This window comes from Dysidea avara, chromosome 5 (assembly GCF_963678975.1).
Source record: "Dysidea avara chromosome 5, odDysAvar1.4, whole genome shotgun sequence".
Lineage (NCBI taxonomy): Eukaryota > Metazoa > Porifera > Demospongiae > Dictyoceratida > Dysideidae > Dysidea > Dysidea avara.
Window position 1 is genome coordinate 18,534,406 of NC_089276.1, and position 25,851 is coordinate 18,560,256.

General features: G+C 38.8%; 2 protein-coding genes across 2 annotated transcripts; both read left to right on the forward strand.

Annotated features, from left to right (window-relative positions):
- The first annotated feature begins 1,805 nt into the window (after positions 1-1,805).
- On the forward strand, positions 1,806-4,066 carry LOC136255065 (zinc finger MYM-type protein 1-like). Its single transcript, XM_066047785.1, has 2 exons — positions 1,806-2,033; positions 2,183-4,066. The coding sequence occupies exons 1-2, from the start codon at positions 1,806-1,808 to the stop codon at positions 4,064-4,066; spliced, it is 2,112 nt and encodes a 703-aa protein (XP_065903857.1).
- A 2,551-nt stretch (positions 4,067-6,617) lies between these two features.
- Positions 6,618-24,083, forward strand: LOC136255837 (uncharacterized). The gene is made up of 7 exons (XM_066048728.1): positions 6,618-6,855; positions 14,026-14,684; positions 19,991-20,499; positions 20,551-20,606; positions 20,665-20,781; positions 20,846-21,183; positions 23,578-24,083. Exons 2-7 carry the CDS (start codon positions 14,031-14,033, stop codon positions 23,965-23,967), a joined length of 2,064 nt encoding a protein of 687 aa, XP_065904800.1. The 5' UTR covers positions 6,618-6,855; positions 14,026-14,030; the 3' UTR covers positions 23,968-24,083.
- The last annotated feature ends 1,768 nt before the right edge of the window (positions 24,084-25,851 follow it).

A 25,851-nucleotide genomic window follows, 5' to 3' on the forward strand; every position in this document is an offset into this window, starting at 1 on the left:
GCTTCATCTTTTCTTCTTCCTGTAGTAAAGAAAAAAATGACAGGTTAAAAAGCCCTAAAGCCGACCATAGGCCAGCTTTGGAGTATACAAATACAAAAAGAAGTGAAATCTAATCCAAAACAGCCAAGCTGTAAAAAAAGAGTGCGGCCCTGAGAAAGGCTATGGTGAAAAAAAATGTGAAATCCAAGGTGGCGGCCAAGAAATGGCTGTGATGGTAGGTTAATGGTAAAAATTTTAATAACGACAATTCAGTGAATTTGGTGCCGCTTGGTCTTGGCACAAAATTCACCTGAGTTGTCGTTATTAAAATTTTTACCATTAACCTACCATCACAGCCATTTCTTGGCCGTCACCTTGGATTTCACATCTTTTTTCACCATAGCCTTTCTCAGGGCCGCACTCTTTTTTTACAGCTTGGCTGTTTTGGATTAGATTATATTTACATGATAATCTGCTCACTTCATCACAGGCTAAACTCTTCCAGACAAACCAGTATAGTATACTGCATTTAAAAACTTATTGTAGCTATGTAGCTACGTATATTAGGCTTTTATTGTAGCTGTGTGGATTTACTTTATATCTGCTACTAGCTATATACCTAATAAATAATAGACATGATAGCTAAACTAATCATAGGTTATTCTAAGAGGATCATGCCAGCTCCCTGCAAAATTTTTGAAAAATCTTGGTGGAAAAAGTTGCACTTCATTGCTACACTTGTGAGTATTCATCCCAAACAAAATGGCATGAATACTTACATATGAAATGGGTGCCATACCTTTTAATTAGCAATCTTTTAAATTGCTCACACTCTCGCTTTACATGCTTATAGCATAAATTTTAGGCCTTTAAATTGCCACAGCTTGGTCTGGAACTTAATACTGCCATACAGCAAATTTCATGCTGTGCCCCACTGTATGTCAGGTCTACAGTTACCATAGAGTATAGAAAGTCTGAATAATAAGTAGGCTACATGATTTGAGCATAATTATATAACTATAGCAGAAAAATATCACAGTATCTGATTTTTTAAACTTTTCCTGGGGAAGCTTTTCTCCGGGTCATCCGGGTCTGGATCACGTGAAAAACGAAATTGTTCGTTTGACGACGTGGAATTTATAAACGCTATCGCGTAGCTCTTTCGTGAGCCTCGCCCACTTATCGCATTAACAACATATGCTCAGCCACGCCTATTTGTTAGTAAGTGCAGTATGTAGCACGAAACTGAGGGTATCTATGGTGAGGGGTAGCTATTGTCACTGTGTGAGTAGGTGAAGACCTTTTTTTTTTTTTTTTGGTTACTCAACACGAATCGAACGCTCAAAATGTAGACTCGTTCGCTCGCCCGAGACTAGCCGAAACACGTCTCGGCTTTAATTAATCCGGGTCAAATCCGGGTCAGTGGGTCATCCCGGTCAGCAGTAGTGACCCGGTTTCAACGTTGTCCCAGAACCCCTAGAATGCTCATGTTTCACACTGACATTGTAGAGTGTGCACACTGCGCAGCAACTCTTCTCTCAGGCACCACAGCGCATATCAAATAACAACTACAATGGCCAGATCAACTCAATTTTCCTTCCTCCAGTTCTGTCCTGCAGTGGTAAAGAAACTACAGTATTTGGTGAAGGTAGATATTTTTGTTGGGAACCATGCCAGGGCCGGAGCCCACGGTCCGGCCGGTCCGGCATTGGCCGGACCACTTTTCATCTTTATAAATTAAAACTTGATGAATTACATTTGACTGTGGTTTTGAGTTGAACTGCACGTGCAAGCCGGTAGTTAACCGCCGCGGTCCGCGTATTAACATGGCAACAGCTAATTTTCCTAGTGCTCCGCATCAACCAGCAAGACTAAGTTTCCCAAAGCGATCTTTTGGGAAGAAAGCTGTAGCCTTACGCGCGTTTCAAGCGTCATGGTTTAGCATGTGGAAGTGGATACACTATGACGAAACGAATGATAGAGCATACTGTTTCTATTGTGTGAAGGGATTCAAAGAGGGCAAGCTGAAGGCACCTAACGCTGATCCAGCATTTGTAAGTACATACAAAGATTATAGAGTCTCTGACTAAAGTGGCCTCCATTCTACTAGCTATAGCTAGTTGTTACGTAGCTATAGTTACTGTACGTACGTTTGACAATTTTTATTGTACGTGAAAATAAATGCATAATGTGATTTATGTAGGTATCAAAAGGATTTTGCAATTGGAAGGATGGGACATTGAGTTTCAGAAAGCATGAACTAAGTGCATGCCACAAGGAAGCCATCGAGGTTATGGTTACTTTGCCAGCAACTGTGAAAGATATTGGAGAACTATCATCACAAAGCCATGCTAATCAAAAGGCAAAAAATCGACAGTTATTTCTTCAAATCTTGTCAAGCCTTAAATTCTTAGCCCGCCAAGGCTTGCCCCTTAGAGGTGATAAGGATGAGAAAGATGGAAATTTTATGCAAGTCCTTAAGCTGAAATCAGAAAACAACCCAGCTATAGCTGATTGGTTAGAGCGAACACATCCAAAGCACACAAGTCATCAAATTCAGGATGAAGTCCTTGGGATAATGGCAGAACATGTCATCACGAAGATCTCTTCTAGTATTCACGATGCCCCTTTTATTTCAATAATGAGTGATGAAACAACCGATATAACAAATAAAGAACAGTTGACAATTGTCATCCGTTGGGTAACAGATGATTTCGAAGTTCATGAGGAGTTTGTTGGGCTATATGTTGTACCATCAATCGATTCAAATACCATCTTTGCCAAAATAATCATTGTTCTTGAACTATTAAATTTGTCAGTGACTAAAATACGTGGCCAATGCTATGATGGAGCTAGCTCAATGTGTGGAATCAGAAATGGTGTAGCTAAACAAATAATGGATCTAGAGCCTAGGGCTCTTTATACTCACTGCTATGGCCATTCTCTTAATTTGGCCGCTAGTGATGTAGTAAAACAGTCCAAAATTTTACAAGATGCACTGGATACTACCAGAGAAATAACAAAACTCATAAAGTACTCCCCACGAAGAGATAACATTTTTCAAGGCATACAGGACATGATGTCAGCTACAGAGAACTTACCTGGAATCCGGGTGCTCTGTCCGACTAGATGGACTGTGCGAGCAGATTCCCTTGCAAGTGTAACTAAGAATTACACAGTATTACAAAGCACTTGGGAAGAGGCTCTCGAAGCTACCAAAGACAGTGAAACCAAAGCCCGTATTCAAGGAGTAGCATCACAAATGCTTACTTTCAAGTTTCTTTTTGGCACTATGTTAGCTGAAATGGTTTTAAAACACACTGATAACCTTAGTCGCACTTTGCAACACAAGGCCATGTCTGCAGCTGCTGGCCAGAAAGTAGCTCAAATGACTGTGCAAACATTGCAATCAATACGAAATGATGAATCTTTTCACTTGTTTTGGGAAAAAGTATCTTTGTTTGCAAACTCCTTGGAAGTGGATGACCCACAATTACCTCGTCGCCGCAAACGACCTAATCGATATGAAGAAGGAACTTCAACAGGTGACTTTCCAAGCAATCCAAAGGAGGTCTTTCGCCCGCAGTATTTTGAGGCTATTGATTTGGTCACTGCATGCATCAAAGATCGATTTGATCAACCAGGCTACAAAGTATACCACCAAGCAGAGGAGCTAATTTTAAAAGCTAGCAGGAAGGAACCATTTAATTCAGAATTAGAATTTGTCATCAAATTTTACAAAGATGACTTTGAACAATGTCTGTTGGAGGCACAACTTTCTACCTTTGGACTGGACTTTAAGTATGATGGCAAATCTAATATCAGCATCCTTGATGTAAAGGAGTACTTTCAGTCTCTTTCCACAAGTCAAAGGGCTTTGTTGTCAGAAGTCAGTCGTTTGTTACAAATAATATTAGTAATGCCTGCAACCAATGCCACATCAGAACGTTCCTTCAGTGCTTTAAGGAGGGTAAAAAGCTACCTTAGAAATTCCATGGGGCAAGCAAGGCTCAACTCCCTTATGGTGCTCCATGTACATAAAGAGTTAACAGATGAATTAAATCTTAAAAATGTGGCAAATCAATAATTGTTAATCGACATGAGTCTAGACTCACTTTATATGGACAGTTTAATTAATAATAAAGTTATATTATGACTGACATGTACGGTGATGTACCTGTATCATATACATGTATCCACAAAATTAAATATGTATCAATTTAATTAACAGTACTGCTGGAAAAGTTTTCCTTGTAACTTGACTGCCATTGTATATGCATAGAAGTGGCTAATACACAGTTTCATCATCATTCTGTAAAAGAAACAATACAGGTTACTGGTACTGTTCAAATAATAGCATGTAGCCATGCATAACAAGATAAAATTGAGCTAACATCTACTGTACATGTAACACAAAATTCTCAGGATCTATGTAGCTATAATGTCAATAAAGAGTTTTTTATGTTAAAATAGCCATCATAGAGTATCTAGTTTTTAAAATTTTCCTGGGGGGGCATGCCCCCAGACCCCCCTAGAAGGCTCAATGCTTCGCATTTCGTAGTGTGCTTCGCACACTGTGGTGAGACAGAGTATGCCCCCACCCTTAGCAAAATCTCTACCACTAGATGAAGATGGCCTGACCACTCAAAATCTCTGGGCTCCGGCTCTGCATAATGTATCTAGCTGGCAAATAATACCAAAGCTGTTCCTGAAGCTTACTTCACTAGTCTAATGCTACTGCATGAATGATATAAATGCTAGAAATAAAATTAACTTATTATACCTCCTTATCTTGTTCTCTTTTAACTAACCTGTACTACCTGTACACAACGCCTTGTACTCCATCCTGACTCTTGAGTTAGTATATGGCTTAATTCAGCCACCAATTACAAATTTTCACCTCCAATTGACTTAACAATTTAATTTTCATCTATCACTTTAGGTCGTAAACAAAAAATCCATGCTGTTACCCACAACTCAGCATTCGGATGTGAACAAATAGACCAGATCTCCTCCTTAATTGTGTTCAAACCTCTTCCCCACCTAAAATTTGGATCACATGATGTATGCATTTGTGGTAGAATGAACTGAACTGTATGTAGTTATAATTTAGTTGATCATATTGTAATCATTAATTGGTGTTGCATATGTAATGTTTATAATTGAGTTGCGTGATTGTAACTTTAATTGGAACGTCTTGTACATGTGTTGACTGTTGAATGAATCATTGATCACATTGTCTAATGTCACATGGTGACAGGAGTGGGATCTCAAGTATGATACTTCAGCTACAGCCTCTGTCCCATTTGTCTAATGTCACAACATTAAATAGAAACACTGAAACTATTTGGATCCCTTGATGTATTTATTGGACTTATCTGCTGATTTACAATGAAATATCACGTTTCCAAAGTGTGCAGTACTTGTCTCTTTGTAATAGTGAGTGGGTGCTACTCTTCTAGGGAAATTTGGGTGGCCATGTGCCCACTTCACTAAATAGCTTATAGACTGAACTTCGAGAACATGTACATTTCAATATTTTGGTGCAGTAACATCATAAACGTGTTGAGATGGATGCTGTACTATTCTTGACTAATGGCCACTATGGTATGTAGGATAAAACCAAGACAACAGTGTATCTGTATTACTATGGTTATTGATATGTCAAAGGTGTCTTCTAAATTGAATTTGAATCATTTCTGTAAAAGAAGTAGCGCTGTAGCTGTAGCCACGTTTTCTGCTAAGCCTGACTGACCACATCAGGCAGGCAGGCAAGCAGGCAGGCAGTAGAAAATTCCATTGAATAGTTTTTTTTGTTGTTTTTTTTAATCTTGTGACTTTATTGGGAGCCTTTAGGATCACACTGAAGGCACTTTAATTTTGGGCTTGGTTATACCTAACCAATACTGTCAAGGAGCCAGGATGGAGTTGTGAAGCTGGTTTTTAGGTGAATTTTTTTGGCCAGGAAAACCCAAATCTCCATGATCCCTCATATAAAGTAGCTACTACCATACTGTATGATAACTTGACTCCCTTATGAGACAGTCACCTGCACGTTTATCACTTAATTTATACATAGCTGCATGCAGCCTGCAACAAACCACATGCATCAATAGTTAGCTTTAGAAGGTAGCTATCCGGCTGGGCTTGCATGGAGTAAACAACAGATCATTTGATACAGTGTATTAACTGTAATTTATGCACAAACCACTCCAGAGTGATCAATGCCCGCATAATGTAGTTCAAGGATCCTTCTACCAGGAGGGGGGACGGAGGTAATACCATCATGATGATCATGACGAAAGTATACATGAGGGTAGGTTGGCTAGCTATGTGAATCCTCGGACGTGACCATGCACAAATCTGATCAACATGAAAATTAAATTCATGGCAAGAAATGGGCTTTGTAAACAGCCACCCGCATTCCTCATTGTTGTGATATACTGGGGATTTCAGCTCCGTTTGAAAACAGGCGTTTTGCGTGATGATGTAATCACGTTGTTTTGAACCGGTTGACGTCATCACGCAAACAGTGACCGCTATAATTCAGTTTCAAACGGAACTGAAATTCCCGGTACAATATCACAGTCATGCATCATTTCTACTACATCCGCACAATTCACATCATGCAGGTGGCGGGCGAAGCCGATTAAAATACTTCACTATTGGCATAAAACCGCTTGGTATCTGTGGTTGTGCCAGCTACATCTTGGATACGTCTAGAACTTGACGATTGTTCCTATAGATATTATCTATGATAGTACGTCGAAGTGACGTCTAGATCTGATAACGCCCAGCCTCCGGCACCGATTATTGATACGATTCCCAGCAGCCGGCTATCGTTTACCGATACTCAGCACTATAAACATACCAAAGGTAGCTATCATTTATCTGTTCAGTACCTGTAACGTCACGGCGGTTTGTTAAAACCACTTGATTGTAACGTAAATAGGCGATTACACTGGATCTTCAGTAAAGCAGTAGTGTAATCCACAGTGTTGTATTGATTGATTGTATTGATTGATTGTATTAAGTCAACACAAGAAAATTTTGAGGGGGGGGTTTTAGCTATTATTGTATTAAATGCTATCCCACTAGAGACATGTGAGATTGTACTGGGCAGTCAGCTTAGCTGGTAAGTGCCCAGGAAAAAAAACAACAGAATTACAAAGCATGCATACAATCATGGTACTTAAGGATAGTTGTAAATTGTTAAAATGTGTCATAATTAGTTGTGTTAAGGATAGATGTAGGTAGGTTGTTCCATTCCTTAATTGTTCTTGAAAAAAATGATTGTAAATGGGATGTGGTGAATATAGCAGTCACAGTATTCAGAGTAGTGTAGCAAACTATGAAGTTGTGTAATATTATTTAGTGGAGAATAGCCATTCTTAGGAGGTGTCGACCTTTTTTTTTTTTTTTTTTTTTGGTCTTTACCTAAAATCTAGCTGTGCTTTTGATCAGAAACCAGTCACCAAAAATCCTGGAGCCGCCTTGTGTACTAGTAAGATAGCACAATTTCAAGTTGATTTTATTTTCAGCAAGCCTAGTATAGGGCTGGCCTTAGAGACTATGTACACATATACTTGTTGTGCAAAGAATATCCTACAGTATGCATGGACTGCATTGTGACATTTGATACTAATAAGTACTATAGTCAACTATGTGTATGCATAGTGCTGTTTCTGAAGTGTATTCTTTATCACCAGCTAGTTCCACTATTATGTATGGTTGTGTTAAATCATTCTGTTTTGTTGTGTTCTGTGAGTGCTACCCCACTAGGGACATTGCTTATAATTATACTCTGTTGTACTATGATGATCATCTTCAATCTTTGCAGTCTTGCTACCCATAGGCATCTGGTGAGAAACGCTTGGTTGTACCTGAAAAAAAAACTGCTGTCACCAATTAATGCCTCTGGCGTTAGTTATTCTTTTCTTTCACACAACTGGAATTCACTTTTTGCCTCGTACTGGTCAACAATCATAATTATGTTTCTTTACTGTAGTATTGTAGCATCACCACATCTCAAGAAGAAGTGTTTCATTGCCACAATATTATGAGATGGCATGCGCCATAGTATGTGATGTTATAAGTAATGTTACAAGGCTTTGCAATTCTACTATTACATACGTGGAACCAGATCCTGGGAATTAGACTGGAGTCTTGTCATAACTTGGAGCAGTCAGCTAACCATGGCCACTTAGCCTGCATGCACTGAGTAGCCTGACCAGGTACATTCCAGCTGCTCTTAGATTTTTAGTGGAGTCCTTCCAACAAGTCTCCAACTCAGCATCACTGGTTCAAACAGAACACTCATAAAAGTATCCATCGTGTTAGCTGTAATCAATTGTCATCATTTTTCTGTAGACCCAGAAAATTAGTACGTGCAATTGAACTTACATGTGTATAGAATCCTCCATCTCCACGGTAGTGAGCTGAAGTTTCATGATTTGCTGACTTGTGGTCATTAGGATGACTTTGTCTGAAAGCTAATGACAGTAAATAAATTCCTAATTTGTATAGCTATGAAGTGCAATGAATAATAATATCATTCGTAGCTACTAATATGTATATTCCAGGAGTTACTCTATAGATGGAAATTTCAAGGGACAAATTCCCTCAAAAATTTCCATCTATAGAATAACTACTGGAATATATTAGTAGCTACGAATGATATTATAATTCATTGCACTTCATACCAGGATGTAGCTATACACATTAGAAATTTATTTACTGTCATTAGCTTTCAAAAATTTTCGAGGGACAAATTTTGTATCTTTCGTGATGTTGACGGTTTCATGAAAATACTACTGTAGGTTATAGTATACACGTAGTGCCATTGATTGTTCCTGGCATTTTGTGAATGAAAAAATGCAAAAATTGTTATTTTGTACATTCCTATAAATATATACTCTGTCAAAATTTTTCTAGCTATAGAGTATAATGCTAATTGCTTGATTATATGAAGAGACAGACAGAATCATAGACAGGTTCCTACTCTACCTCTGGTCCTGATTTTCAAACCTCCATAAACTCCATTCAAGGTAGTTTTATGCTATAGGGTGTAGTTTTATTTTATTGTCAAATCATTTTTACTTCCATACCCACAGACCTGTGCTGTGTACATTAAGTATAACAACTTAACAGTTGTATTATACATATATAATTGCGATGCCTCAAATTATGGCCAGTCTTGTATAAATGCCTGGTTTCATTTACTGGGATAGAAAACATCATGACCACAATAAATGCCTGATTCAAGTATTCATAACTTTGTAGACACCACTTAACACCAACTGAAGCCTGCAATGTGACTAACAGAAGCCATTTATTAACCTTAGATCAGCCTTGTTTTCTCATATAGAAGTCACATTCAAATAAATAATTGCCTGTCTCAATTAGTTTCCAGCACATTGGGGAATAGACACCTGGTCTCAAATAGGCCTGAGCTATTAATGGAGTCGTTAAAGTTTAGAACCATTTGAGGGATCAAGTAACCATGTGAGTGGTTTGTGTGAGTCCACATGCATGCAGATAAGTGCGTATCATGCAACTGTTTTCCAATCATTTTAGGCCTTAACTACACTTGTTTATGTAGTCAACACACTGTCCAAATTAATGCCCAGCCTCAAATAAAGGCTCTATTTGTTTACAGGCCGGGTAAAAAAATGCTGGGAAGTATTTTAAAGCCTGTGCCTTTTTGTGAGGAAATATGCTACTTAAGAGAAATTCCCACACTACAATTCAGCTAGTTACAACTATTAATGATTTAGGCTATATGTCTATAAATCCATAGTGTTCTGTAGCTATATATGCATGTTTCTTTATAGTGAAATTTTAGGCAAATTCCACATTGCTGAAGTTGCTGTTATGGATGGTATCAACTTACAGCTCCATATGTATTTAGTAGCGCTTACCACGTAATATGCATTATCAAAGGTGCTAAATCATGCAAAGAAGTTAAATGTCTGATCAAATGTGTGGGAAGTTGTTGTGAAATGTGTTTGACTTGCGTATAAAGTTTGAATGGCATAATATGTGTGAAGTGTATGTGAAAAGTGTGGGAAGTTTACATTACCAAACATATTAGCAAGAGTTTCCCAATATATTTATTTACAGAACACATTGATCAGGAAAGATTATACTAGGATGTATTATGTAAACATGGTAGACAAGTTGGCTAAGCTATTGTCAATTTATGATGTACCATTGATGATAAAGGAAATGCATCAAGTGTCATAAGTGTCATTCCATAAGGGACTTGTGACAAGGCTAAAAGCCTGTAAATAAAATATGGAAAATTCACAAGTTAGAAAGGAAGAGCATTGCATCATTGGTTTTTTTTGCCACTTTTTATTTAAAGATCTCAATTTGCTGTGATTCTGTGTACTATGAAACCATCTTGACTCATTTGTATCAGGAAAACTGTGGTGGGGGGAAATTTGACAGTTAGTGGAATTAAACCTTATAACAACTGTCTGTATGTAGAGTGTACTGCCATTATTTTTTTCGTACACAAATTGTGTAGCTATCTGTTTGATCCCGCATAGTTTCTTCCTACCAGATGTTTTATATAACACTTTTATATGGTACTAAAGAAATTCTGCTGTTTTTAAAGTTACTTGTTCTCTGTCCTGCACATCCTTGTGGCACTTATGAGCTTCTGTGTATATTCACTATGCTGTTGTTACATCATTTTGAGGTAATAGGTTATGACAAATTAAGGTAGTCAGATTTATGTCATGTGTATACTGGTGACAACATAGTAGTGTGATGGCAGAAATGCATGGGTAATCTGATATTTTATTTGTTGCTAAGCAGAAAGTTACTGTAGGCTGTGCAAATCAGGTCAGGTACCTGGGTCAACTGGGTTAACTGGGTCTGAATCATTTGGATCTGGACTGGTTTATAGGATATCTGCTGGATCAGATCATGTGTACATGAGCTGAACATGAAAGAACAGCTTAAAAAGAAAAGTAGATTTTTCTTAGCATTTCAGCCAACCAGATTATTGGTGACACCAAAGGTGTCAAGAGCAGACATGTGCAGGTTGACCCCATTACTAGTTTGGGGAAGAGTAATAGCAGACCATGCCTTTTCCATAGGAGATGCATGGTTCAACATGCACATACTAAAGTCTAGTCCTGCTGTCTTTTGTGTTAATGGCATACATGGAACCTCACCCATTTATCAATAGGTATACTGCAGTCTGTAGAACGCATGAATCCATGTCTATTGTTGTCTGCAGGCTTTTGTGGTGCCATGCCCACTAATCGATTGCTATTGTATAAGGTATATATAGTTTCACCTTTCCCATAATCAAAACGGAATTATAAGGTTGGTTTGAGTCTTGAATATAATAACCTGTTTATAATGGCCATAGACACTAAAATTCTGCTGACCACCCTATGCTCTCCACCATAATATATATATATATATATATATATAAGTTAAAACTTTCTGGCACAAAAGCAACCAGGTTCCACTGTATAACAGTGAGAGATAGATCAGTATGTGACTTGTTATCAACGATCTATTCATTCTAACCTCTATAAACAAATTGCCAAATATTTCTGGGAATCCAAGTTGTCTCAAATCGAAGATGTATACGAAACAACATTCTTGGAATTCCTAGAGTGCTCTGGAATGTGATTTATGGGAAGTAATCCATTGTTAATGGTACTAGCATTGCTACCTACTCTTAGACTACATGCAGTAACAAATGGGTACCTACCCTACATCTAGGAAGTGATTAACTAAAGCTCTATACTATTGTAATCAAACTAAACTATTCATTTGAAACATCAATGCCATTCATGTAAGTATGCAGCATGTACATGTATGGTGATGAGTTTCAAAGTAGCTAAACAAACCTTATGTTATCCAGCTAGTAGATTTAAATTGGTGAACTGCTGCTCTGACACCATCTTTTCGACTGGTACAGTGATAGCATTTGTCTATCCACAGTCTTGTTTGCTAGATTTGTCAATCCTTCCTTCTACAGCTACTTTTATTTGTGCTCATTATTAGACTATACCAAACCATGAGCTCATGAACACCAGATAAACCATACACACTGGTACTGTTTCTGTTACTGTGGTAATACATGTGTGACATTTATATATCAGGTTGTTGTATTCTTAAAACAATGAATTCGCCTCTAAAATAGCACAGGGTTTATAGCATCTATTTCAACTAAACATTCATGATGATGAGGTGCATCCATATAGCTGATTTAACTGCTTTAATCATGGAAGATGTTTTGCCTATAAGAAACCATAGTCATTCCTTCCGGTATGGCTTGCTTGATTGCCTATTAAATTAAACAGATGGTGCAGTTTCTGAGAAATGTATCTAGTGTCATTTTTATATCAGATGGCTATGCAATAATTCTTACATAATTGTTAATTCTATCATATTATTGTTTCTGTGACACCATTGGTAAGGTTTAATATACATCGTTACAAAGGAATGTGCTATTCCAAGAATACTATGCTAGATTAACTACTGTGAATTTAATGACATCCTTTTAATACCACCCTAATAATCTCTTAGCATCAAAGATTTTGCCGAAATGAAGCCATCTGAACCTTATTGATCTCTTCACTAGAGCTGGGAGATAATTTAGATAATTATCTAGATACCTAAATCACCTATCTTAAATGTGAAAACAAATTTGCTTGTTAGTGTCACCGTACCCTCACTCACCAGGGACCTGTGAGAGCCTGATAGTCTTCATAATCAAACCATAAAATCTAGTTAGATGGGAAGTGTTCTGACTTAAGAAAGCACTACTTGGCTTATGTCAACAAATATGTAAACTGTGTTTACAAACAATCCTATGATATCACATCATTATTGAGATAAATAGTTATAGGTTATCACACAACTCTACTCTTCACATGTAATCAATTGAGGTGCGCAGATACAACTCTGTGTGTGTGTGTGTGTGCGTGTGTGTGCATGTGTGTGGTGTTTGCTGAGAGCAGTGTGAATTCATTTAACACCAAAATACCAAGTACTAAGTTACTTTTAGAAATCTCATCTTACAATCCATTCTCATTAAGTGGTGATCTCTAATGCTAATTCGAAACTATACAATAATAAGCATAATATCAAATGTAATAGACAGTACCAATTTAATAAATGGATAGGTGGATACATGATGGTGTCACTTTATCTACCAGCTATGTTCTATAATTGGTACTCTTCATAGTTAACTGCCATGCGTAGACAATGTCTTCAACAAAAATTTACTAAATTTTATTTATAAACATGGTATCTGTCCTATACAGTTCCCAAAGTGTTTTGTTCCCTTACTGACAGAAATTGTTATCAATGTATTAATGGCTTTCTCACAATTACCTGGTGGGATAGCACTTATCAATAGAACGGTTCCTCTTAAAGTAATCATGTAGGTTTTCCCAAACTGCACTATTAACTTCCAGTTAACCCTCCTACTATTGAGTACATATTTGTGGTCTTTAGGAATAGAATCATGTTTTGAAGCTGCTATAGGAACAAACAATGTATAGTTTACATTGAGAATATATGCTCAATAGATTGTAAATTTTCTAACGAATCTCTTCCATATGCTATGCAATTATTTTGCTTGTATGAATGAAGTTTGTTGTTCTTAAAACCAGGATAAGCTAATAGTGTCACATTTAAAACAAGAGACACACAATTAATTCTAACAGTAAAGTGTTTAGTATGAATATCAGTCGCTTCCTTCCACAGCTGTGCTTGACTGATCTACCCAAACATTCATTTTAATGTTTTGTGTGTAAAGACTTAAACCCTTACATGTGAACAAGGCTCAACAAGCCATGACTGTTTGTTTCCATGGTACATAGCACTGATGCAGTGAAGTGAATCATTGTCACGTATTTATAGTTCAAATAGTTTGAATATATAAGATGACAATATTAGATCAATCAAAGTTGTATTCTTCTTTCTTCATTCTGCCATTTGGTATTTAGCTCATAAACAGTTATGGTGGTACCTATTGTGTTATTTTGTTTACAGATTTTGTCTTTATAGATACGATGGAATTATCATCCTTGGCAGATAGTACAAGTGAGAGTGTGAAATCTCCCACCTCAAAGGATTATGATAGTAGTGATGGTTTGCCAAAGTACAGCACTCTTCAGTCTGAGTGCACCACTCTTCAGTCTGAGAGTTCAAATGATTTACCATTTCATGACGTTGAACTTAAACCAGTAGTGAATAACATTGATCACGAATCAAATGGCATTGATCATAAATCAAATGGCATTGATCATAAATCAAATGGAATTGATCATAAATCAAATGGATTAGATCATGAACCAAATGAGATCTTTCACCAGAAGGATGAGAAAAAGTTTGCTCAGCAAAATATCTGCTTTAGAAACTTCTTTAGAACTAAACTTTTTGGTGGCGATAGCAAAGGGGCTAAAAGAAAGAAGAGGATCCGGTGTATCATGAAGTCGATTAACAGTGTTGAAACTAACATGCCTGAGTACCCAGCTGATGATGGCTCATCCTGTTGTAGGATCAACCGCAATGTGAAGGAATATACTCTGCTTATCATAGGCATACTAATGGTTGCTGCAGCTTGTTTATCCCCAGCACCACTCCACTATACAGCACCCATACCTCCACACCCAGAAGATTATGGTCATTTTAGTGACTCTATCAAAAATTGTCATCTTCACCTTGTAAGTTAGTCTAGTACATGTTTAGTATGTATGAACAAATGTTGAAACTGGATCAGTACTTCGGATGACCCACCGACCAGTATAGTACTCTGGGTCAAACCCATAGATGTGACTCTGTTTAATTAAAAGGAATGCACTACGTTTGTGATAATTGTCTGTATTTTCTGCATTTATTGCAGTGGCTCTTCTTGTACTGTTCTTCATTTGTAATGCTGTGTAACAGGCTGAACATTGTCGTAGCTGAGAACATAATGGCCACTTGGCACTTTTCAGTAATTCATTGTTATGGTGTGACGTCATTCTTTCTTTTGATGCAGTATGTGCAGGTTTACCAGTCTTATTTATGCAGACTATTGCAAAAAAATTTAAGAATTTTCAGTTTAATTAGAAATTGGTGCTGCTGTGTGTGCTGGTTTATCACTATATCATCAGATCAACACATGACTGTTTATTAATATAATTTTAATTCTGCATGTGTAACATATTAATCTCACTCATGTGTAGGATTGATAATGATTCAAATGCGTTTTACATGCTATTGTTCAGCAAGCTAATCATGCTTTACCACATTATAATATTTTGGCATTAATTGTTTGTTTATATGGACTATCTCCCATACAAGTGCTTCTGCCCGAAAATCTGTAAAGAAATTAATATAATTATTCTAATAGGACAGTCACTTAGACAATTAAGTGGTGGTGACCTTTTGGACACTGTTGTGCTTTATTGACCTCACCCATCTCAAATAAGCTTATAATGTTAAATTTGAAGTCCACACAACCTCTAACTTTCAGTAGAACCTGAGACTAGTACTGATCTTCCAAAGGTTGAGTCGTTTATCGGACGGTAGTAAAACCTCCTGAAGACAGAGTCTGAACTCCAGTCTGCTGCCTTAAGGATATCATTTGTGGTGATACCAGCACCTACAGCAGCTGAGGTTGAGGTGCCCCAAACTGAGTGGCATGGCCTGAGAAAATACTCACATCGATGCCAGCAAGCCTAAGCACTTCTGGCAACCATCGGGCTATGTTTTCTGAGGATACGGGTTTGTGAGGCTTGACTAGGGCAACGAGTAAGTTGCTATTATTGTGTGGGGTCCAAGTGTAGAGGTTGCAGCCTCATACTGTTTGAGGGTCTCTACTGGACAGAGCTCAGAGTTATGTGGGAAGGAAGGAAAAAGAATTCTTTCAGTAGTTTTCCTTGCCTTGATTGCTTCGCCAGCGCTGCTGGGAGAAACACCACACCTTCGGGGCTAAACTGTTGATGGTCTACCTGCAAAGAGGCCAAACCTGCAGAGTGAGATGGCCTGGTTAATGCCAATAGCATTGTCAGCTTGAAGGTGATGGGCTTGAGTGACAGAGATGCAGAGGGTCCTAAGTTCTCCAAGTAATGTAAGACTGTCTGCACATTCCAGACAGCTGTATAACGTGGCAAGGGTGGTCTGGCATTGAAAGCTCACTTGAGCACCCAGCATATCATGGGGTGCTTGCCTATCGTAACTCCATCTACCTGGTTGTGAGCAGAAGAGATGACAGACCTGAAGGCATTTAGAGAACTCAACTGGTAGCCCTGCCTGCCAGAAAATTTGCTACATCAGGGGCGGGTCCTGAAACAGGATTGCGACCCCTTTCAGCACACCACATGGCCCATTTTTGAAATTGTGAGTTGCAGGAGTGGGCTGAGTTGGCCCTCCATGACTGTAACAGGAGTTTAGTAGCTTCTTCTGAAAGGCAGCTACTTGAGAATCTTTCCCAGAGACAGGCCACACAGTTAATTGAGGGGCCATCTCCATCCGGGACCCTGACGGCCTCTGGATTAGGTCTGGGACTGGGGAAACCAGCCTGGGAAGGTCCCACAACATCTCCAGAAGCACTGGGTACCAGGTTTGACCCCTCCACACTGGCACTATTGGCACTAACTGAGCCTGTTGGTGACGTACCTGGCTCAGTACTCTGCTGATTAAGCACCATGGTGGGTTGGCAAACCCCCTCAGAGGGCCCCAGTCTTGCTGGAATGCATTTGCTGCCTTTGCCAGAGGGTCTGGTCTCAGCTGAAGAAGCAAGGTATCTGGTACGTCAGTCTGGAGGCAAATAGGTCCATGTCCAGGGGCCTGAAAGCTTCCTTGATGGCTTGAAATATGCATGGGCAGAGCATCCAATCTGACCTGTCCCGGACTGTCCGGGATTCTATGTCTGCTATGGTGTTGGACATGCCTGGAATGTGTTGGGCTCACAGGGCAATGTCCCTGTCTAGAGCCCACATCCATAACTTCTTCACCAGTCCTGCCAACTGGCACGACACTGTGCCTCCATTTTGTTGATGTATGCCACTGCTGTGGCATTGTCCAGTTGAAGGGAGTATTGAGATCCTGAGGCATGCTCCAGGAAGGTCTTCACTGCAAGTGTGGATGCTAACAGCTTCAGGGAGTTGATGTGCATAGCTTGTTCCTGTACAGACCAGGCTCCCCTGTGCATGTCTCTGTACAGGTTGCTCCCCAACCCAGCTGTGAGGCATCGGAGCTGATGGTCACATGCTCTGGTTTCGGTTTGAGAGGTTTCTCATTCCATTATAGATGTTCTCTCCACCAGGACAGTTCTTCTAGAGAAGCGTGTGAGAGCATTAGGTGGGCCTCGTAGTTCTGATTGCTGTCTGCTAAGGCTGCTTGTAGGTCTCTCTGTAAGCAGTGGTAGAACAGTGGAGCTGGGGGGATAGCTTGGGTTGCTGCACTGAGCTTTCCCAGAAAATGAGACAAGAGGCGGGCTGACAAAGTAGTCATGTTGGATATTCTGACTGCCTCTGCCCAGATCTGCTTCACCTTGTCTCCTGAGAGAGAAACCAGCAGTGTTGTTGTTCACCATAATACCTAGGAATTCTAGTTCTTGAGTCGGCGTCATTACCAATTTCTCTTGATGATAAAGCCCAGGCACTGGAGGATGCAAGTTAAATACTTTTAAGTGCTGTCCTGCTTGCACTGCAGACTCTGATATAATTAAGATGTCATCGACATAAATGACAATTCTGGTCCCCCTTGACCTGAGCAAGGCCACTACTGCCTTCATTATCTTGGTGAAGGCCCACGGGGCACATGTTAGCCCAAAAGGAAGGCAGGTGAACTGGTAGTTTACTCCCTCTATTGTGAACCGGAAGTAGCATTGATAATTTGAATTCATGCACTGGTACTGTAAAGTAGGCATCCTTCAGGTCCACATTTATCAGCCAATCTCCATGCCTCAGCAGGTCTTGAAGAGTGGTTAATCCTTCCATTTTGAAGTTAGGGGTCTCTTACCTATTGATTGGGGACTTTGAGATTGATTACTGGACTCATTTACCCATTCTTTCCCAGAAATAGGACAGAGTAGAACTCTGTCTGAGGGAAGTAGTGACTGTCTACTACAGTTATGGCCCCTTTCTCCAATAGGGAGAAAACTTCCTCCCTTATTTGAGCTAGTTGCTCTGATAGGAAGGAAGGCACTCTTGGCTTCCTCTCCTGTACTGGCTACCTACAAAGGGAGTTTGAATTTGACTGCTTGTAGTACCCAGCTGTCATTTGTCAACACCTTCCAGGTGTTGACAAAGTGGGCCAATCTGCCTGCCACCCTCAGAGAATGCTCTGTCTGAGGTGGCTAAATGAACCCACATACCCTTTGCCTTGGCCAACATAGGATTGACAATCACAATCAACTTGGCAACATTACAACATTCCATGTACAATACAAGGAACAGTTTCTAGTCATTTCTTCGGGAGAGCTCTCTTCCTCAAAGAATGAGTCTTCTTGAAGTTGGCTGGTCGAGAGTACGGTGGCTGCTTCCATGGCTTTGGTCCTCTGCCCCCTCTTCCCTGACTCAGTGAGAGGGTCTGCCGAAAAACCTGGGTTGGCTTAGACTTCACTTTCCTAATTAACTGTAGCTACTGTAGGTAGTCTGCTGCAATTTGGACCAAAGAGTCGAGGGGCTGCACTGGCCCAATTTCTCTCCTGAGCTGAGGTGAAAGGTACCAATTCTCTATTATACTCCTCCAGGATCTTGGATCTCCTCATCAGAGAGGTCTTGTTAGCTGCATTGGCTAGGAGACTGATTGCCGTCACAATGGCGTAACCTATTTTGATCCATTGATACATTTAGCTCCAGGTCATTCACTGCTTCTTGAAGCTGATTGAGTGGAGTGATGGCCTCCAGGATCAGTCCTTGTAGGGTGAACAGGGAACAGTCAGTTGACTTTATTTACTCAAGCACTCTGAAGCCATCATAGCATCGAGAAAGGAGCTCTTGTCAGCTCGTTCTGGGATAGAGTGTAGTGGCTACGCAACTCGCTTCTCTCAGCACCGATCATCTTACGGGTGAAGGCCTCAATTAGAAATGTAATAGTCCACACGGTCACTGGGACAACATTAATTGGTCTAATTCCTGCCTCTGGATCATCGTCATCTAGCAAAGGGTCCTGGTTGTCCATTTCCTTGGCCCACGAGGAGCTCTGGGCCAGTGTTTTTGGGTCACCAGGCTACTGTTGTTGCTAGTGAGTAGCTGGTTAGGGGGCAGGACAGAATCATCTGCCATTTCATCTGCGGCCTCTGTGTTGAGCTGAAACGAGCTCGCACGTTTCAGCCCGTTGATGTCTTAGCATATCAACGTCATTCCATCTATCAACAACTTCAGCTGTGACATGATTTCACTATTGGTAGCTTCCATCAAAGACGCAACCAAAACAATTCGTGAGCTTGAAAAAAGTCAAAATATGACCATGCGGTTGGGTATTTATAGGGCAGTTTCTACGCATACATAAGCCATTTCCAGTGTGCATTACATAGAACTGAACTACCAACAAGCTGTAGGAATTAGGCCAAACACCATTGATATGTGAGACTGAGCCTTCTGAAATAAAATTGATATTTTTTGGACAGAAGGTCACTGCAGCCACACAATATACCAAATCTTTTCATATTTTGTTCATGGAGTTTTAGTTATAGTCCATAATAGCAGTACAACAAGTGATTGAGTTCTATTGCTAATTGTATCTGAAAACACATGGTAGCAAAAATTTGTTGTGTCTGCTCTATTTAGAATACCATCCCAGAACAATGTGTAGCAAATCGACTGGAGAATATACAGCACATTTCATAGAATCAGGATCATATAGTACAAGAATTATTTGTTCTAATATAGTGTGTGCATAAAAATAATTTTTAAAAATTAGCACGTTTTTCATACCAACATAGAAGTATGCATATCAACCAGCCTTTGCTCAACTCCAGTATGCATTGTTTAATAATATGTGGTGATGCCTTTATTGTTGTTGTTGTTGTTTACAGGAATCTTGTGACAATCATACCAGTGAAGCCTGTGATATAGATGGGAGATTTAGTCAGCTATCACCTTTAATGATGGAAGATCCAATCACAACTGAGTCTAATTTAACCAGTATATTTAATATAACATCTCGTAATCAAGTATGTTTAGATAGTGTAATGGATTTCTTCTGCAATGCATCATATCGACCCTGTGACATTGAATCAGTGTTCTTGCCATCAGAAGAAGAATGTGAAGGACTAAAAGATGTGTGTACAGATGAGTGGAATGCTATTCTAAGTGTGTCTCCAGTTTTGGCTGACTGTGTTTTGTATGCTCCAAGGAATTTAACTTGCCCAGATCAATTTGGGATATTTTGTGGTGATGTCTGTCTTCCACTCTGCCATGAATTTTCACAAAATACTGCAGCACTGACTACCCTTGTTATTGCTTCATTTGGCATCACTTCATTCTTTATGATTATCTCCGGCATCGTTGTGTTTGTAGTAGCTGCTTTCAAACATAAAAGCATGTAAGTGATACATAAAATTCTTTTACAAAAATGATTTTTGTTAAAATGCAGGTTCCACTTTCCAAATGTGATAATTCTATACATTACTGGGATTTCTATAGTTTATTGTAAGTGCAGCAATATAATGTAGCTTGTTTCTGTGTACTGACTGTGTATTGTTTGTAGCAACAACACAGCTCATTCCAATACTGGGAGGCAAGGATACTACAGATTATCTATTTTGCTCACACCGAAGTATCATAGTATCTTTTGTTGAATCAACAGCATTCTGTAAAATATATGGTAAAGTTATAGAGTGTGTTAGTTGTGCTGTAAGTTACTTTATACATTGTTTATTTGTTTACAGGATTTGCTATTCAAGCAGCGTTGATGGGATTTGTTGTGGTCTGGTTGCTGTTTATTTTCCATTTGTTTTTAAAAGTAGTTTTTCCGATGCCAAGCCAAAATTTGTTCAAAAACCATGGTACAAAGCTCTATGTAGCAGAAGTATTGTTGGGATTGGTCACCAGCTTAATAACACCTATTGTCACCATTACTACAGATGACTTCTTCATAGCCAGGTTTCCTCCAACCCAGTGCTTCTCTGATGCTTCAATACAGTTTCATGGTGTTATCCTACCAGCAATGTTGATCACTATTGTGGGAATATCATTGATATTAATCACTGTCTTAGCTGTCCATAGGGTAAGTTGTTGCATCAAGACACACCATAGTGAGTCATGTCAACCAATAAAGCTGATGTGCCACACTGAGTATAACAACAGGAGAAAAGGAAATGTGACTTTAAGGTCACAGCTAGCAAAAAGGGGTTACGTAGCACTTGGTTGAGTCAATAAAATGTACCACTGCTGCCACTATAGTCATGTAGGGAATATTATCCCTGGATAACACAACCTAGCTCTCACATTAGTATTTTATTCAATAAAAATCTTTGGGTATCATTTTCTTGTTGCAACCTCTATAATAGGTGTCATACAATATGATAGTACTTTATACAATAGGGATTATTATATTATGGAGGTTTGCATTTCTCACAAAATATTGACCAGAAACCAGCCTCACAATATCTTCATTGCACCTTGACAGTATTGGAGTCAAGGCCAAAAGTGTCTTCAGAGTGACCAAAAATGCTTTCAATAAGCAACTGTCTTTTTTTTTCATTGTAGAAATCACTCCAACCCAATAGGCTTACTACATGGTGACTTATTTAAGGCAATCTTCCTTGTTTTATTACTTTTATGCCTGTGATCCCTATGAAATTCTGGTACTTGTTTATTTAATAATTATGACGTGTGAACTAGAGCATACTACATCAAAAGAAAGACTTAACGTTTACATCTCAACATGTGATCCAACTATCAACTACTGACAAAGTGAAGTGGCCAATGCACTATGTTTTCAGCTATATTCAGCTTGTTTACACAGTGTCATTATGAGAGGCCTTTGCAATCAATCCAGTCATTACAGAAAATACGGACAAGTTCCATTACAACAGTAGACTACTAGGGAAGCCATTGCTTGCTACTGCAAATTGAGGGTTCAACTACAAACAAGTCACCATGTAGAGACTCTAGAGTTCAACTGTGAACAATTTACCCTGCAGAGACTTCAGCCGTGTAAAAATCACCCTGGAAAGACAAGTAAAGCTATTACAAAAGAAGTGATATCTATCAAAAAAAAACAGCCAAGCTGTGAAATAAAGGTACAGCTCCCAAAAAAGCCAGGAAGAATAAAGATAGTGAAATCACAAGTGGCTGCCAAAATATGGCTGTAATAATTTTAATGTTACAATCAATTTTAATAATGACACAAACCACATCATAAAATTGATGTGGCGTGTTATTATCATAGTATGGTAGTACTGTATATTAGGGATTGTGGGGGTTTGCACTTTAGAATATTGACCAGAAATCAACCTCACAATACCTTCATGCTGCAGTGACAGTATTGGTTAGGTATTATCAGGCCTTTGGTATATACAACCTCAAAAAGGCTTACAATAGTTTGCTATGAATTATTTAATCAGTGGAATTTTCTAATGCTTGACCGACCAACCAACCAACCGACTGACATACTTACTAATGTCTTCAGACAGCTGTAACTCAATAATGGCTAAGGCTCCATTCTTGATCTTTTCACTGCTAGATGTCACTTCAGTCTGACAGGTGCCTTTTGGCATACTGCAGTATGTATAATACATACATCATGGACTTTATGGGAATACTGCAGTATATACGATGTACTTACTGTACCTTGTCCAATTTTGTGCTCTTTGCTGACAGTGGAAGGTTCATGGTAGCATGTGATGGCTTCCCTACGTTTGTAGTGGGAATGGTCCATATTTTCCATACTGACTGGAGACACTCCTCGTACTGTTTTTGTTTGCTTGTTTGTTTGTAACACTGTAATGGGCTGAACATAATTGAAAACAAAAGCGCAATGGCCACTAGCCTATCACAACATCTACAATGGATGCATCATTTACCTTTGTGTTGCGTTTCTTTCTCTGCTACCTTGTATCTGGTGATTTGCTGGTAGCATGTACAACTAACTATCATGTTTATACAGAAACTGTCCTTAATAAGTGTCTATAGAGGTGTTTTTTATATTGTTCTTCATTTGCAACAGGCAAAATGTAGCTGAAAACAAATCAAAATCGCCACTTCTGTTTCAGAGTATGTAATAATTGGTACAGATGTAAAATTTTGTTTTGTTTTATTGGCACCATTTTATCCTTTTATGAGTACATACAGATTCACCAGTCATAATCATGTTATGTTTTACAGAAAAGCACTTAAGTAATCCAAAGCATGGTGGCTGCACATATGTATGTCATTACGTTAGTATACTTGTACTTGGTTGTATGTGACCTGAGCCTAATAATAATTTGGACCTAACAGACAAAAATAGGAGACTTTAAGACAACTACACTTAGCTAAATATTGTTCACGTGTGTTGTATATCTCCTCTAGTCCTCCGTTTGTGGCAAAACTGTCTCACCCCATCTGTGTTGTATTTTTGTACACTATATTATATCTTTCCAGTCATGTTATTTAACTTAATTTTTGCATTCTTTAGACAACTGGATTATTCAAAAAAACAAAGAAAAGAAGTTTTAAGCAGTTTATTCCTGAGATTAAACTAATGATGATTTCAGTATACCTGACAGTAATTTTAGCATTTACATGGATTGTGTTCACAGTTGGCTCTCATAACCAAGGCATTTTTAGTTCGATCCTAGACTATGCGACGTGTGTAAGAGAGCATGGGGACAGTAGTAAATGTGACCATTATAGGGATGATTATCAAAGAATGTCCATGCCACTTGCTGTTTTAACTATTATGTCTAATGTACTTGTGATGTTTCTGAATATCATGGTCTTACTGTTCATAGTACAGATCAAGGATGTCAAGGTACTTACTAAAAGAGTCACCCAGAGCTTCATCAATTCAAAAGATAACTTGTAAAACTCATGCACTGCACTTTTGTGTTATCCCTTGACCAAACACACATAATACATAGTTCATTGTATGTTCACTGTCAGTATATCTTATTTTTAAAAGTGTCTTTTTATGAATGTTAATTAATGTTAATTGCTTGCAATAAACCATCCTAGGCTTGGTGGTTCATTTCTCATCCACGTGATGTGCTCTAATGTTCACTGAATCCTGTGTCATTCAATCCTCTGATTACAGTAGGGTTTGGTAGGTGCATGAAGTTCTGTCATCATGCTTGTGCCTTTTAAAAAGCTTTAGGTACATCCCACACAATGCAGTACATCAACACTATTTATTCCATGAAGTTCATCATTCTTGACTTGGGTAATAATGGCAAGTTATAGATTTTTAATCTAGAATGGAGAACTGACTCCTAAATAGGACTCCACGCTATCACATCCTTGCTATATATCAGGAATGGAGATAGATTTTTAAACCACTATGTATACAACATTTGCTGGCATAAATGCTTTTGTTGACTCAAATATATATCTGTGGCTCTAAAATTTACTGGCGCAAGTGCCCTTGACAACTATTGCTTGCACCAAACTGTACAACTCTAATGCTGACTCATACTGGCTTGAAGAAAGATGACACATAATGGTTGACTCTTGCTGCTATACACAACTTTGTTAGAATACCCCACTACTATTATAGAACTTGCTGGCAACTGCAATAATTTCACAACTTCAGTTTCAGCATTACACTTAAAATATATGCTACCATGAACACACAACAAATGTTAGGTATTGCGTGCACCTTCCAACTGGCATGCGAGGCAAATAGCATTCTAGTTAATGCTCTTCTCTGTGCATTTATAGGGTAACACATGCACATCCATTCCTCATCCACTTGATGCATCCTGATATTCAACAAATACTGCACCACTCAAAATGGCTACATTCAATCGCTATATTTATATTAATTAACAAAGGCATTTACACTTGCATGGAAACAGGTGGAAGGAGTCTTAGTAGTGGCATAATATACTTCTATCAATCCAGTATTGTATATGTATATATAGGTGTAATTCATGTAAAAAACAAGAAGGCATATCACAGTGTAGATATATACATGCAGGCCAGGTCCTCAGGGTTGCTTATTTGGAGGGGGGGTGCATGGGGGCTGCAGCTGTTAGTACTTACATAGCCTCCCTTGGGTTACCTATCCATCACTAGTATAAATATTGTTCTGAACTCTGATGATGCAGCACTAGCTCTACTATTGCAGCACTATTTGTAGCCCAGCAAAGAAGGTCAAACCAGCTTCCCTTAAACAAGTGCTGACTTGTAGCAGCTTGTTGATTTCCCCAACATCCCCACCTCTTAAACTTTTTAAATTTTAGGCTAGTTTAGACGATTCATTTTATTGGCTGACTAGTACTACCCCCTGGGCCAGAATGAGTTGATTATGTAACAGAAGTTTTGCTCAATGTATATCATGCAGGAGTTGCCATTCTGTGTTGCATTTCAATCTGGAGCAGAGGTGGGTCTAGGATTTCCCAAGGTGGGGGGTTATAAGCTATAGGGGAATCTATAGTGGGGCTAGAAAACATGGCGACTGGTTGATACAACTAGCACTGCAATGTGAGTAGCACATAGCATGAGGAACATGCTTTATCTAGGGCATCAAATAATATTGACTGAACCTTGTTGAATAAGCTAAGTGAAATCATTATAAGGGCACAGCATAAAGAGTCTATTGGGAGTTGGTCTTCATTCTTTATAGTTTAAAGAATTTTAATGATAGATGTTCTATTAGAGTGGTTCACTGTATTCAATGTTTAGCAGCTCCTTTTTTACCTCTTGTTGTTCCTAGAAGAAATTAGCTCTGCTTAGCTTTAGATGCAACTGC